Consider the following 14,626-nt stretch of genomic DNA (forward strand, 5'->3'; position numbering starts at 1 on the left):
CTGAGCTCTGAACCATAATGTCAGTATGCCACACTGTGTCATAGATCACTAATTGGCTGGTTAGTGACTGTTTTGGATGCCACATCCAAAGCCAATCCCACCCGTGGTACATAGCTTCCTGTCTTCCTGTCCGTGCTCCTCTCTTGCTGTTAAGGTGCTATTGCCTTTCAGATTTCTCAGTCAGACGAGGCATGTGATTCTGCTAATTGTTGTCCTGTGTAGCGCAGTTGGTAGAGCATGGCGCCAGGGTTATAGGTTCGAGTCCCACAGGGGACCAGTACAAAATAAATATTAAAATCAATGCAGGCGCTCTGGGTAATTGTGTTTGCTAAATGACGTAATGGTTTACCCGCACATCCTTTGTCATGAACATTGGTAGATCACCTGTGTTCTTAAGGCAGGCTGAACATAATCAGTGTGGATGGTGGCAATGCTAAACGAGCAACAGTGTATATCCTTATATAGTCCGGTTAGACATCTGTTCCCTTGTCAACTCTACTCACCTCATTTTCCATCATTCCATCGACTTTCCTATCCTCCTTTCCATCATCTTTCCGGCAGTGTCTAGTTTTATCACACCAGGCGGTTCTCGATTTGTCCATGGGTGGTATCAAGATTATTCATAACCCTCTCGCTGTGCCTGTCTGTATAACAAACTACCTATCCTTTCACCCGTGGCCCCAGCAGCATGTAAGTCAAAAACTTTCCTCCAATCAGGAACTGGAGGAAGTAACCGTCTAAGCGCAGGGTTATTAGGCTATTGGATAAAGAGCCTGCCAGTACAGGTTTGATGGAACTGAACCATATATGTTAAGCCTTTTCCTAATTTATTTAATACTATTGTTTTTCTAAGGATATAGAATTTTGGACTAGTGGACATTGTTTAGCTCATCTATTTCAATTGATTGGTCAATGATAATCTAGTACCAGGTAAACACACAACTCAAAAATTACCTGTCCATCATACAGACCCTACCTTTATGGACTGTAGTTACGTCAACATGCTACAACCAATCCAATCGCGCCATACGTCTGAAGGTATTATTCTTAACACACGGTCGCTGTCCTTTCAGCACTAACGTGCGTAAAGCCAGGGATACTTAATGTAAACCCAGACTTCAGGTGGTTTTACCATTTCCTAAAACTTTATTTTTCAGAATTTTCTGTCGTATGGATTGAGAACGTTTTGAAACTAAATATATCGATTAATCCGAGATTGACTATGGTATTCCTAGTAGATTCTAGTAGACACCGCTTTCTCGATGTGCTTTACGCACCGGATTTGAAACGCTTAATCATCGGTTAGGTGTCTCCGCGATTACCCAATAACCTTATTTCACTAAAGCTTAACGATCAAAATACTGCCGCAGGTATGTTATTTCTTTTGAGATTGTTGTGTTTTTACGCACTGGGACTGGGCTATGGGAAGCTTGTACGTGGACAGGATGACACCCCGGGCACGGGAACCCGGCTCCTATGCCGAGTCATCCCCGTCGGCGCCGACACTTGTTTGGTCCCCGTAGGTCCCGAACCCAACGCAGCGGCACAGGAGGAAGAGTTGAGGAACACAGTCATGCAGCTCCGGGAAACGATTCTCCAACAGAAAGAGAATATAGTCAACCAACTTGGGACCATAAACGAGCTGACCGCAAAGCTCTCCCTTTGTGAGTCTGCCTCAGATGGAGGGAAGTATGATAACGGTGGATCTTGGAGTAAAAGCAAAGATAATCAGAACACAATGGGAGATTTACCCAGAGATCCCAATGATACAATCGACAACCTCGGGAAGACCATGCAGAGTCTAAAGGACCGACTAGAAAACCTAGAGGTAAGGCGCATGAGTGGATAGTAACCACATGACTCTGGTTCCTAAATATTGGAAAGGGAATGCTGAAAATGATCGGTGTGAATTAAATACATCTGAAATAGGCCTAATGGTTGTTTTACATTGTTGGCCCTTGCTTGATTGTCTGCTTATTAAGTCATTGAATCTAAAGTGAACACCGGTTCCTGTGGTCAGCGTTGAGTAGCCATTAACTTTGCTCCTATTTTGACCTGTAGCCTATCCATCTATTTTTGCCACCATGTGGAGGCGTACCCTAAATGGATTAGCCTTCTATCTCATTTACCCTCCAGTGATTAAGTTCCCTATGTCACCTTAATCAACAAATGTTGTATTTCCTCTTAATGGCACAGTAACAACTACAGTGAACAAAATATGTAAACACAACATATAAAGTGTTGGTCCCATGTTTGATGAGCTAAAAACAAAGATGGAAAATAGAAAGGAAAACACCACACACTGCTGCTCAAGCTCCCTGGTGATATTTATTTATAACAATGTTTCGAACATTAGGTCTTCATCAGGCATCCATGTCCCAGGTTGGGGTGGGAGGTCCTATATATAGGGGCAGTACTCAATGACATCACTTCCTGAAACAGGAGGTAAAAAATATACAACATAGATTGAATGTTAATATTGGGAACCTATCAAATTATATGTTCATACACAAGGAATGTGATCAATATTTACAGTAATATACATATATATATACACATACAATATTCAATTAGGATTAAAAAAAAGACAATAATTTGGACATTTTGAAACTATAAAAACGGTTTTACGTTTAACTCCTCGTTAAGGCCAAGAGGAGACAGTGTGTTGAGCCTGTAGATCCAAAAATATTCCCTTTGAAGAAGTTTCCTCTCAATGTCCCCTCCAGTTTTCCCTTGTCAGTTTATGTGGCCCTTCTGAAGACATACTGGTCTACACACAGTGCACTCGATTTCCACTCAGCCAATGATCTTTGAAAATTACACTCTTTGCATAAACCTCTACTGATTGTCTTTGACCAACTTGCGTTTCCTCCACTTATTTAATTGTTTTGTGACATCTTCATCTTCCTCCACAGCAACAGCAGCAGAGAGCCAACACATCGGGAACGTCATTCCCCAGCGAACTCAGAGACCTGCTGCAGAGCAGGCTGGGAGATCTGGAGAAACAGCTTCTCAGTAAGGTCAACAACCTGGAGGAAGAGAAGTCTCTGCTCTACAACGAGACCGCAGCCCACAGGCAGAAGACTGAGAGCACCCTCAACTCCCTGCTGACCAGGATTAACGAGCTGGAGAAAGGTAAATAACTGGAAATATATGACAGACCCACTCACACATGCCTGGCAGCATACCACCCTGTATGGCTTGCCTCTGAAGCTAAGCAGGGTTGGTCCCGGTTGGTCCCTGGATGGGAGACCAGATGCTGATGGAAATGGTATTGGATGGCAGGTAGGGGACAATGCCCTGAGTAGGGTGCCATCTTTTGGATGGGATGTTAAATGGGTATCCTGACTCTATGTGGTCATTAATCTTCTTTGGGATCAGTGTCCCTTCCACGGGATGGTTGAGCTAACATATGCTAATGTGATTAGCATGAGGTTGTAAGTAACAAGAACATTTCCCAGGACATAGACATATCTGATATTGGCAGAAAGCTTCAATTCATGTTAATCTAACTGCACTGTCCAATTTACAGTAGCTATTACAGTGAAATAATACCATGCTACTGTTTGAGGAGAGTGCACTATTTTGAACATGAAAAGTTATTAATAAACATATTAGGCACATTTGGGCAGTCTTGATACAACATTTTGAAGATAAATTCAATGGTTCATTGGATCAGTCTAAAACGTATTACATGCAATGCTGCCATATAGTGGCCAAAATATAAATTGCACCTGGGCTGGAATAATACATTATGGCCTATCTCTTGCATTTCAAATATGATGTTACAAAAAAAGGCAAAAAAACTGTTTTTTTTCTTCTTTGTATTATCTTTTACCAGATCTATTATGTTGTATTCTCCTACATTCCTTTCACATTTCCACACATTTCAAAGTGTTTCCTTTCAAATGGTACCAAGAACATGCATATCATTGCTTCAGGACCTGAGCTACAGACAGTTAGATTTGGGTATGTCATTTCAGGCAAAAATTGAAAAAAAGGGGCGGATCCTTAATGATCCCATGGCACTTTTTGTAAGAGTAGGGGTCTTAACCCCGGTGTCCTGGCTAAATTCATGGGCACTGAATCATCCCCAGCTTCCAATTGGCTCATTTATCCCTCCTCTCCCATGTAACTATTCCCCAGGTTGTTGCTGTAAAAGATAATGTGTTTTCAGTCACCTTACCGGGTAAAAATAAAACGCACAAACGTCTGTGTACACAATCAGATGACAGGAGTACACACACATGCAGCAGAAACAGGAAGACTCACATATTGTAAACTCAACGAGTCATTCAATCTACTTTCAATTTACCTGCTTACTAACTGTCACACACTTACTAGTAGAAGTAGTAGAAGACTGAGGCTTTAGATCAAATCTGACAAACATTGGCTTATCATTTTGTTCTCTTATACCAGCATTTCCCAAACTTAGTCTTCGGGACCCCAAGGGGTGCAAGTTTAGGTTTTTGCCCAAACTACACAGCTGAATTAAATGATCAAAGCTTGATGACTAGTTGACAGGTTGAATCAGCTGTAGTGCTAGGGGAAAAAACTAAATGTGCAGCCCTTGTGGTCCCGAGGCCCGAGTTTGGGAAACCCTGTCTTATACTGTCTTACTACATGCATACTGCGTATACAGCATAGAGTTGACTTCATAGACAGCTCTCCCATTGCTTTCTCTGTAGGTGGCGGTGGTTTCAAGTCCCCTGAGCAGTTTAAGTTGGTCCTCCCCCTGCGTACTAACTACTTGTACGGCCGCATGACCAAGAGCCTTCCTGAGATGTACGCCTTCACGCTCTGCATGTGGCTCCGGTCCAGCGCCGGCCCTGGCATAGGCACCCCATTCTCCTACGGGGTGCCAGGACAGGCCAATGAGATTGTGCTCATCGAGTGGGGCAACAACCCCATAGAACTGCTCATCAATGACAAGGTAAGGGCACTCTAAAAGACTATCTGTGTTTATCAGTAGTGCTGATATTTGAGGGGGAGCTTACCTTGCTTGACAGGAGTCTTAGTTCTTACTTTTAAACTAGATCTGGCTTTAATGAGGTTGCAGATTTTTTGTTTTTGCATGCATGGTCTAAAACAGTGTCTGGTGTTTTATACGACCTTTACCAAACCCTAACCTTTCTCCCTCTAATATGCACTTATTCTTTCTGTTTGTAAGCATCGTTACCTTCCTTACACTTCTCTGCTATTTTGTTACCTGTCCAGGTGGCTCAGCTGCCTCTGTCGGTGCGTGACGGTAGGTGGCACCACATCTGTATCACCTGGACCACCAGGGATGGTCTGTGGGAAGCCTACCAGGATGGTCAGAGGCTGGGGGCAGGGGACAACCTGGCCCCCTGGCACCCCATCAAGCCTGGAGGAGCCATCATACTGGGGCAGGAACAGGTGAATCTGCTGGCTAGTGCCTCCTATCTGTAGTATATATTATTTGTATGTGAAATATTTTTGACCTATTTTACTCTTGGTTTACTAAACTGCATCCTCAGGTTTTCACAGATTTTAATTGTACAGTAGCTTAGCCATGACCATGAGTCCTGGGCTCAGACTGACCATCAGATGCTCTCTACCCTCAGACTGACCATCAGATGCTCTCTACCCTCAGACTGACCATCAGATGCTCTCTCCCCTCAGACTGACCATCAGATGCTCTCTCCCCTCAGACTGACCATCAGATGCTCCCTCCCCTCAGACTGACCATCAGATGCTCCCTCCCCTCAGACTGACCATCAGATGCTCCCTCCCCTCAGACTGACCATCAGATGCTCCCTCCCCTCAGACTGACCATCAGATGCTCCCTCCCCTCAGACTGACCATCAGATGCTCCCTCCCCTCAGACTGACCATCAGATGCTCTACTGCACAAACTTTATTGCTACAGAACTGTTTTGAATATGTTAATGTTGCATAGGCTTATGTTTGTAAGTCCTGTTTAAATAAATACATCTGAGTGGTAGATATCGGCTTGCTTTTGGACCCAGAAAGTTATCTTGACTCATAAAAGTTTGGTGACCACAGCTGAATAGCAACCCTTGAGCAGATGGTAAGGGGGCGGCTACCTATTAGGAAACCGTGCTGTAGAGTGTAGTCCAAATATGAATAGCCCAATCGCTAATAAAATTCTAACCATCAGTGACTTGAAAGCAAAACATTGTCTAGAGAGTACAGCATCCTTGAGTGTGACAGGTTGAGCCTGGTGGTACACAGCGAATAGGAGGATGATGTTATTATTGTTGTTTTTAACGAGGCCTTTCGTTTATGGCCTCAACAGGACATAGTGGGCGGGCGCTTTGACGCCACGCAGGCCTTTGTGGGTGAGCTGAGCCAGGTTAACATCTGGGACAATGTCCTGAAGCCATCCGACATCCTCACCATGGCCAACTGCTCCTCCTACACCCCCGGGAACGTGGTGTCCTGGCTGGACAGTGACGTGGAGGTGTTTGGCGGTGGAGCAGCCAAACTGCCTCTAGAGCTATGCCAGGACCGGCTGTCTGAGACTGAGTCTTAGGATGGTTGTCTCAGTCTGTCTGTGACTTGTTCAGATTCATGTTCTTGATTTGACGCATACTGTACATGTTACGTGTAATATTTGTCATGTTTTGTTTGGCTGTTCGTGTAAGGAAAGGCTTTGATTGACCTAATTCGAGATGATTCTACAACACCGAGACAGTTATACTCACACACGTGTTGACACTCACATACAGATTTACACACCGGCAGACACAGACTTAATTACACTGGATTTGACATGTGAGACTGGCTAAGGCTTGCGTGTGCCGTGGGCGGTGTAAGGCACAGATTAGCTGTCCCAGGACTCACATACAGTACAGTAGCCTAAGTCTCCTGGTCTCCTAATAGAGGTCAATATAGCCTCTCCACCTTGACCGGAGACAGCCTAAGCAGATCTAGGCAAATATCAAATCAAACTTGGAAGCCAGGTTTCCATGGTACAACCTATAGCAGAGATGATCAGTGACTAGCTATGATCTTTGAGTTAGTACTGGTAAACATTTCATAGTTATGTGTGGAAGTTGGTGTTCTTGTACTTGTGGCATGTCTGTTGTACTATAATGTTAATAAGGTTTTATTTTCCATTATTACCCATACTGTTTTCAAAACCCCAAGTCCACCTCAATGCCTGCAGCAGGATATGCTGTTGTCTCACAAAACTATTCCATAATTATCATATTGTTGTTTGTGACACGTTGGTTTGTTTAGGTCTACAATGTGTGCAGTGCATAGTTTAAGAACAAACAAAGCATTGTTACTGTTAAATGTGTACATGTCATTTTTTATGCAGATAAGAACAATTTATGTATGATATGAACAATACGTTAATGTGTACAAGTGTTTCTTTCCATGAAAACAATGGGTGTGTAATGGGTGTGTAATGTGTGTAAAGCTATTACACTGCTGACTTTTCATGTGGCCTTCTTTTAAGGATTTTGTGCCAGATGTGCTTTACAAACCTAACCTTTGCTTTGCCAATGAAAATTAAAAAGAATGTGAAAAATGTAGGAAAAATAAAACACTATTGAAAAGCAGTCTACTGTTTATATAGCAGTTACATTTCATAGACCAGTAGCCTTAACCAACAAGTGACCAAAGCCTAGGTGGCATTAGTAATGCTTAATTAAGACATGACAGCAGCTCAAAGATCAATGGTGACATCACAGTCATTTAGGTACACTCCTACACACCAACTCCTACCGACTCATTCAAACTAATGTGAAAACATCTCCCTGACTCTTCAGCAAAATAAATGGAATATGGTTGTGAATAGAAGTGGGACAGGGTCAGTGTCCACACAGTCTTCACTGTATCCACATGTTCATGCAATGCAGTCATGTATTACTTATCAAAATCATTCACTTTTTATTCTATTCTACCAGAGACTATTTAGTTGAAGGCCAGTTTCTGTCTGGAATTCAAAGTCAGGGTAAGTAGCATTACTGAAGTACAAATCAAGTTACTTGATGGCATTGTAAGATACAATTCAAATACATATGTTTTGGTACAGTCGTGAGCAGTAAGTACAATTGTAAGTAACAAGATACATATAGAGAAATAACAGCCACATAGGTCTATTGCCTAACAAATACATACATTTTGGGGAACATAAGCATGTAAATATAACAAGTTAAATTGCTAACAAAGAATTGATTTGTTTAGATGTTCTGCTCCATAAAAACATTTGTTATTGTGTTGGTGAGTCACACCCAACCCCAAATTCGAATTCAGGTGCTGCAATAAAATGGTACATCTCAATCAAGTCCATGTCTTTCAGCTCGAGGTCATTAGTCATGTGGCTGATGAATTAATCTCTGGTGCTCTGTAGCCCAGACAGAGAGGTGGCTGGCTGCTGTGCTGGTGGGGCCTTTAGGTAACAGCCATTAGGACCGTTCCCTACAGTGTTACTGGCAGCTCTCATCTATCATCATAGGTGGATCCAATCCTCTAAAATACCCTGGATGGATACTTTGTTTTAGGGGTCAGACTTCTGGCTGGGTCTTGGGATCATTAAGGCAAATAGTAAAATGCACACAAACAGAGGAAATGTAAACTGCAGTGGTATCAAGTTATAATGAATGAATCAATAGTTCAATGTTACATTATTCATCCTGAACTATCCATTTCTAACAAATGATCAATATTTGACTTGAATCAGACAAGCAAAACCCAAATAAAAAGCGTGTACATGAAGACTAGTTGCGGTACAAGTAGGCGTCAGCTCTAGTCCCGTGCTGCAACAGAAGGGCTTGGACCTCTCCTTTCTCTGCCCTGGACACATACAGTTGAAGTGGGAAGTTAACATACATCTTAGCCAAATATATTTAAACTAAAATTTCTGACATTTAATCCTAGTAAAAATTCACTGTCTTAGATCAGTTAGAGAATCACCACTTTATTTTAAGAATGTGAAATGTCAGAATAATAGTAGAGAGAATGATTTATTTCAGCTTTCATCACATTCCCAGTGGGTCAGAAGTTTACATACACTCAATTAGTATTTGGTAGCATTGCCTCTAAATTGTTTAACTTGAGTCAAACGTTTCAGGTAGCCTTCCACAAGCTTCCCACAATAAGTTAGGTGCATTTTAGCCTATTCCTCCTGACAGAGCTGGTGTAACTGAGTCAGGTTTGTAGGCCTCCTTGCTCGCACATGCTTTTTCAGTTCTGCCCACAAATTTTCTGTAAGGATTGAGGTCGGGGCTTTGTGATGGCCCTTCCAATACCTTGACTTTGTTGTCTTGAAGCCATTTTGCCATTTTGACCCATTTGCGACCAAGCTTTAACTGATGTCTTGAGATGTTGCTTCAATATATCCTCATGATGCTATCTATTTTGTGAAGTACACCAGTCCCTCCCGCAGCAAAGCACCCCCACAACATGATGCTGCCACCCCCGTGCTTCACCGTTGGGATGGTGTTCTTCAGCTTGCAAGCCTCCCCCTTTTCCTCCAAACATAGCAATGGTCATTATGGCCAAACAGTTACATTTCTGTTTCATCAGACCAGAGGACATTTCTCCAGAAAGTACGATCTTTGTCCCCATGTGCAGTTGCAAACCGTAGTCTGGCTTTTTTATGGTGATTTTGGAGCGGTGGCTTCTTCCTTGCTGAGCGGCCTTTCAGGTTATGTCGATATAGGACTCGTTTTACTGTGGATTTAGATACTTTTGTACCTGTTCCCTCCAGCATCTTCACAAGGTCCTTTGCTGTTGTCTGGGATTGATTTGCACTTTTCGCACCAAAGCACGTTCATCTCTAGGAGACAGAACGCATCTCCTTCCTGAGCGGTAAGACGGCTGCGTAGTCCCATGGTGTTTATACTTGTGTACTATTGTTTGTACGGGTGAACATGGTACCTTCAGGCGTTTGGAAACTGAGTTATAAGCGAAATAATCTGTCTGTAAACAATTATTGGAAAAATTACTTTTGTCGTGCACAAAGTAGATGTCCTAACCGACTTGCCAAAACTATAGTTTGTTAACAAGAAATTTGTTGAGAGGTTGAAAAACAAGTTTCAATGACTCCAACCTAAGTGTATGTAAACTTCCCACTTAAACTGTTCAGATCACTACTGATATCAGGGATGTCCTGATGGGGCTGCAGTTCCATTTTAATGCTGGAGTAAGTGGCGTTACTGTACGCAGACATCTGTAACATAATAAATTGTGTCATAGCAATTTCAAACTGAACAAGTACATACACTGCGAAATTGTCACTTGACAGGGCTGCTGACTGCAGCCATCCTTAAGTCTAGGTATAGATTGCCCCCTTGTGGATAGTGTAGAACAGACTCCTAAGTAATCAAGCAGTGAATTTACTTGAAGAGAGGAAGAAAGTATGCTTTTTTCAAAGTTTTCAAACAGGGCCAAACATTTTTCAACATGACCAGAGAAGTCAGTCTCCCAACTTTGTTTTGTTGTTTACTTTCCTAGGGTGACTGGCTATAACAGTGATGAAGGTAAGCATTGCCAAGATGATCCCAGCACAGGGAAGGATAAAGAAAAGGTTATTGGAGGCTGTATGAAAACAAACTCAAAGGCCCCTGCAACTCAATGTTTGTGATGGTATCTGGAAAATAGCAGAGGTATGGCAAAATGTAGATTTTGTCTCGTTACAGTGAACCCACTGACCTTCCCACAGACTGACCCACACCCCTGGGTCTGAGGCGTATACTATTGAGTGTTGTGTGTTCCGTTAAACAATGTGGTAGAGAGAAACAAAAAAATACAATTTCCATTGGAACATTCTGTAATGTTCAATTCACTCCCCTGAACAATGGAGAATGTGGCCTGTTATTGTCATAGAGAAATGTATTATGTGCAAGTGAGTGTACTTATGGTTCCCTCTACTTTTTTTGTGGTGGAAGGATGAGCAGTTCATGGTCACTGCAGCTGCTGGAAATGCCAGTTCCACAGAAACCTGCCGACATGTGTCCACAAGGACAAACCAAAACTTCAGCTTTTATTCTGCAAAGAACCTCACCTTATCAGTGCAAGAAGCTTGGCAGTGTGGCTTGAAATTCTCTTTCTGGATTTCCTCAAGGCCAATGTGATGATTTGGGGCGGCAGGGTAGCCTAGTGGTTAGAGCGTTGGGCTAGTAATCGAAAGAACGACAAATTTGTCGTTCTGCCCACCTGTCCCCCTGAACAAGGCAGTTAACCCACTGTTCCTGGGCCGTCATTGTAAATAAGAATTTGTTCTTAACTGACTTGCCTAATTAAATAAAGGTAAAAAAATATATATATACAAAAAATAGAAAGTAACCACAGAGACTAATCAACACCAACTCACACTCAGCTATGCATAGAAACAGCATGAGTACTGGGCTAGACAAGAAAATATATAACAGGCAGGATAAAGTGCTTCACTTTATTAATTAGGCTACAGCAAGCACTTAAGACACTCATATGTCTGTCTGTAGTAGATAGCACCAGTGGCGATGATAATGTCCAACAACTCACTCATGTAAGGAGACCACCACAGAATAGTAGACCCCTCAGTAAAGTGCTGGAGTACATACATACTGCATATAGTAGTACCACAGTGGGTGGGCCATTGGATATGTAGGTGTGCTTTATGTATGGCACATTTCAAGGTGTACAGCACAGGGACAATGGTATGGATTGGGTCCAGAGCCCAAAGGATATTTTGCCACATCCTGAATCCAGGTAGGATGAAGTTGCTCCTGGACACAAATCTGGGGTAAGTTTATTCTAGATTTGAGCCTATGGGCAACTTCTTCCTGGATCCTACCCAGGGGCTTGTTCCAGTGGGGTAACAAGGGTCTGGGGTGGGGTGATGTCACGTAGATCCTGGTTGACCTCTGGTTTGCAGACTGCTGAAGTGGGCCTCCCTCAGGACACTGTTGATGTGGTCATAGGGGGTGTCGTTGCCATAAAGACTCAACGAGGAAATGGAAGGGTCTTCTGGCAAGGGTCTGAGGAGACCCTGGGATGTGCGGTTCTTCGTGTATGTGCTACCTCCTCCCGTTGCCCTCTCAGGACTACTGATACCACTACTGCTGTCACTGCTGGACGACTGGAGGACAGAAAGAGAAGAACAGGTATGACTTACAGAAAATACTTGTTGCCCAAACCATCACAAGTATGTGTGTGTGTGTTCTGTCACCTCAGAGTCCCAAACGTCTTGGCCCAGCTTGGACACCATGACGTGACCCTCCTGCCCCCCTCCTGACCTTTTGGCCTGGGGGTTCAGCTGGTCCCCCTCATTGTCTCCACCACGCCGCCGCTTCCTGTACACAGTGAGAGAGTGAGAGTGGCCAGGGAGTAAAAAGTGAGAGAGTGACCATCTTAGAGTGAAAGAGAGGAAGTCTGTGGTCTGTGTGGCTCAGTCGGAAGGGTGCTTGCAACAAAGGCCATGGGTTTGATTCCCACTGGTGCCACCCACACTTCAAATGTATACTGTAAGTCCCTTTGGATAAAAGCGTCTACTAAATGGCATATATTATTAGGACCATTTTGAGAGAGCAGGTGTATGTGTGAGAGAACGCCAAGTACCCAAAATAGAGAAATAGGCGATCTCAGGCACAGCCTAGTTACAGGAGCAGACGTGCTCAAATTATCAGCCATGGGTATGACAACTTATTGATCAGTACACACAGGGAAGAAAACCACCAAGTGAGATATTAAACTGATACGGTGAGATCAGTTAGCTGTATTTGTCTCTCTTGTAGGCTAACAGTCACTGAGGTCGATAGTAATTCAATAAGGCGTTATTCTAAGAAAGAAACTCACCTGTTTTCTGTCAACATTTGGGAGACGATTGTCTATGGCTTCTTTTTAGTGAGAAAGACGTTCGTTAAGGCCCCTGCCCTGGACACGTCTGAATGAAAACAACTCCTCTCCCTGGAAGCTTTCAGCCTGGCAGAAAATCTATTATCGTACGCACAGCAGCTCTCCCCAAACTTACCGCACAAGCTCAGTCAGGGCATTCTGATCTATCTGAATGCTAACGTTATATTGTTGAATAGCCTCCCTGCCCTGGTTAGCAAGGTAACAACTCTTGACTGGTTGAGAATTGATCATTCACTGTCCCAGAATATGGATGCTAATTATGTCAGTAAACTAGCTTCTCTCTCAGTTAACCTTATGCAATGAAGTCTATTTCCAGTCTCTCTCTGCTAGAGTTGGCTACCGTTCACCGTTGTTAGCTAGCTAACGTATAGCCTACGCTACTTTGCTAACAAGCTAGCATAGAAAACTGGCTAAACTATAACGAAACGAGAGATTCCTTCAAACCGTCAATTTAACTCGAGTGTTGAGTTTGACTGATCTCAAATAAGACTATCATTCAGTCTTGGTGAAATGACAGATCCGAAAGAAGTACAGTACCAGGAATCCAAGCTAGCGAGTGAGCTGCTGCTGCTAGGAAAAAGACCCAGCTGATAGTATTTACATGACGTTCGATGACGTTAAATCCACTTGAAGCAGAAATCGACCGAATGCCATCTGCAAAATCTATAGTACCTTTTGCAAATCACATGTAATACCAAATATATTTTTTAGAACTAACCCTCATTGTTCTATCTACCTGGGTCACCGACGAAAAATAATGACTGTGTCATTTTGTGTTACTGGTGGTTGCAAAAGTTGACATTTAGAAGTTACTTTTATTCCTCCACCAGTTCTAGAATTATAGGGGCCATAATTAGATTTTTGCGTATCTGAATTATATGATTTCTGCATAGTGCAGCTTTAAAAACAAAAAAGTCTGGAGGCGTTCCCAGCTAGCACATTTGGTTCCTTGGAAGTTGTGGGAACGTATGTTTTTTGCTTCGCGTTGGTTGTGGGAACGACGTCATGCATTTCCTGACTAAAAAATATATAGGTTTTACCAAACATTCTGAGAACAGAAGTGAACATTTTGTCTGGGACTTATTTTTTTCAGTTGCAGGAACGTTTTACTCTGGTTCCTTGGAAGTTTTATTAGCGCTCTGAGAACAGGTATTATAGGTTCTTTGGAGATTTATAACTTCCCTGAACATTTTATTGAATGTCTTAATAACACTGCTATCTGCTATCTTATTTTGGGCTAACGCCAAGCATAGATAGGACCAATGGAAATGAATTTCCTTATGCATGAATAATGCAAACACATTTATTGCGACCCTGCATCAATCTTTGTCCGCTTAAAAAGGTCATACAAGAAGTGTTGTGGTGCTTCCTATGTTGTTGATGTAAATAATATTTCTTGGTCCGTGGTGTGTAATGAGGAGCAAACCGATACTGCGCTTCACACATTTATGAAATTGCTTATTCCAGTTACTAATAAGCATGCACTCATTAAGAAAAGTACTAAAAACGGTTAAATCCCTGTGGGTTGATGAGGAATTGAAAAATTGTATAGTTGAGAAGTATGAGGCAAAATTAAATGACAAATAAGTCTGGCTGCACAACCGATTGGCAAACATATTTCAAATGTAGAAATCCTGTGACTAAACAGAATAAAAAGAAGAAACTACACAAACAAAGAAAGTACATAAAGAATGATAGTCAAACAACTTGAGCAACTTAAATGACATTGTTGGAAAAAAGTCAAACTCCGCTCCATAATTCATTGAATCAGATGGCTCATTCATCACAAAACC

General features: G+C 42.5%; 2 protein-coding genes across 2 annotated transcripts; one reads left to right on the forward strand and one right to left on the reverse strand.

Moving 5' to 3' along the window:
- The first annotated feature begins 1,098 nt into the window (after positions 1-1,098).
- On the forward strand, positions 1,099-7,383 carry LOC139376759 (neuronal pentraxin-2-like). The gene is made up of 5 exons (XM_071119659.1): positions 1,099-1,828; positions 2,916-3,135; positions 4,689-4,933; positions 5,218-5,397; positions 6,280-7,383. The coding sequence occupies exons 1-5, from the start codon at positions 1,373-1,375 to the stop codon at positions 6,514-6,516; spliced, it is 1,338 nt and encodes a 445-aa protein (XP_070975760.1). The 5' UTR covers positions 1,099-1,372; the 3' UTR covers positions 6,517-7,383.
- A 159-nt stretch (positions 7,384-7,542) lies between these two features.
- LOC139376760 (protein VCF1-like) lies at positions 7,543-13,510 on the reverse strand. Its single transcript, XM_071119660.1, has 3 exons — positions 12,774-13,510; positions 12,148-12,271; positions 7,543-12,057 (listed from the first exon to the last, which is right to left on the reverse strand). The coding sequence occupies exons 1-3, from the start codon at positions 12,788-12,790 to the stop codon at positions 11,821-11,823; spliced, it is 378 nt and encodes a 125-aa protein (XP_070975761.1). The 5' UTR covers positions 12,791-13,510; the 3' UTR covers positions 7,543-11,820.
- Positions 13,511-14,626: the final 1,116 nt, after the last annotated feature.

This window comes from Oncorhynchus clarkii, chromosome 20 (assembly GCF_045791955.1).
Source record: "Oncorhynchus clarkii lewisi isolate Uvic-CL-2024 chromosome 20, UVic_Ocla_1.0, whole genome shotgun sequence".
In the NCBI taxonomy this organism is placed as follows: domain Eukaryota; kingdom Metazoa; phylum Chordata; class Actinopteri; order Salmoniformes; family Salmonidae; genus Oncorhynchus; species Oncorhynchus clarkii.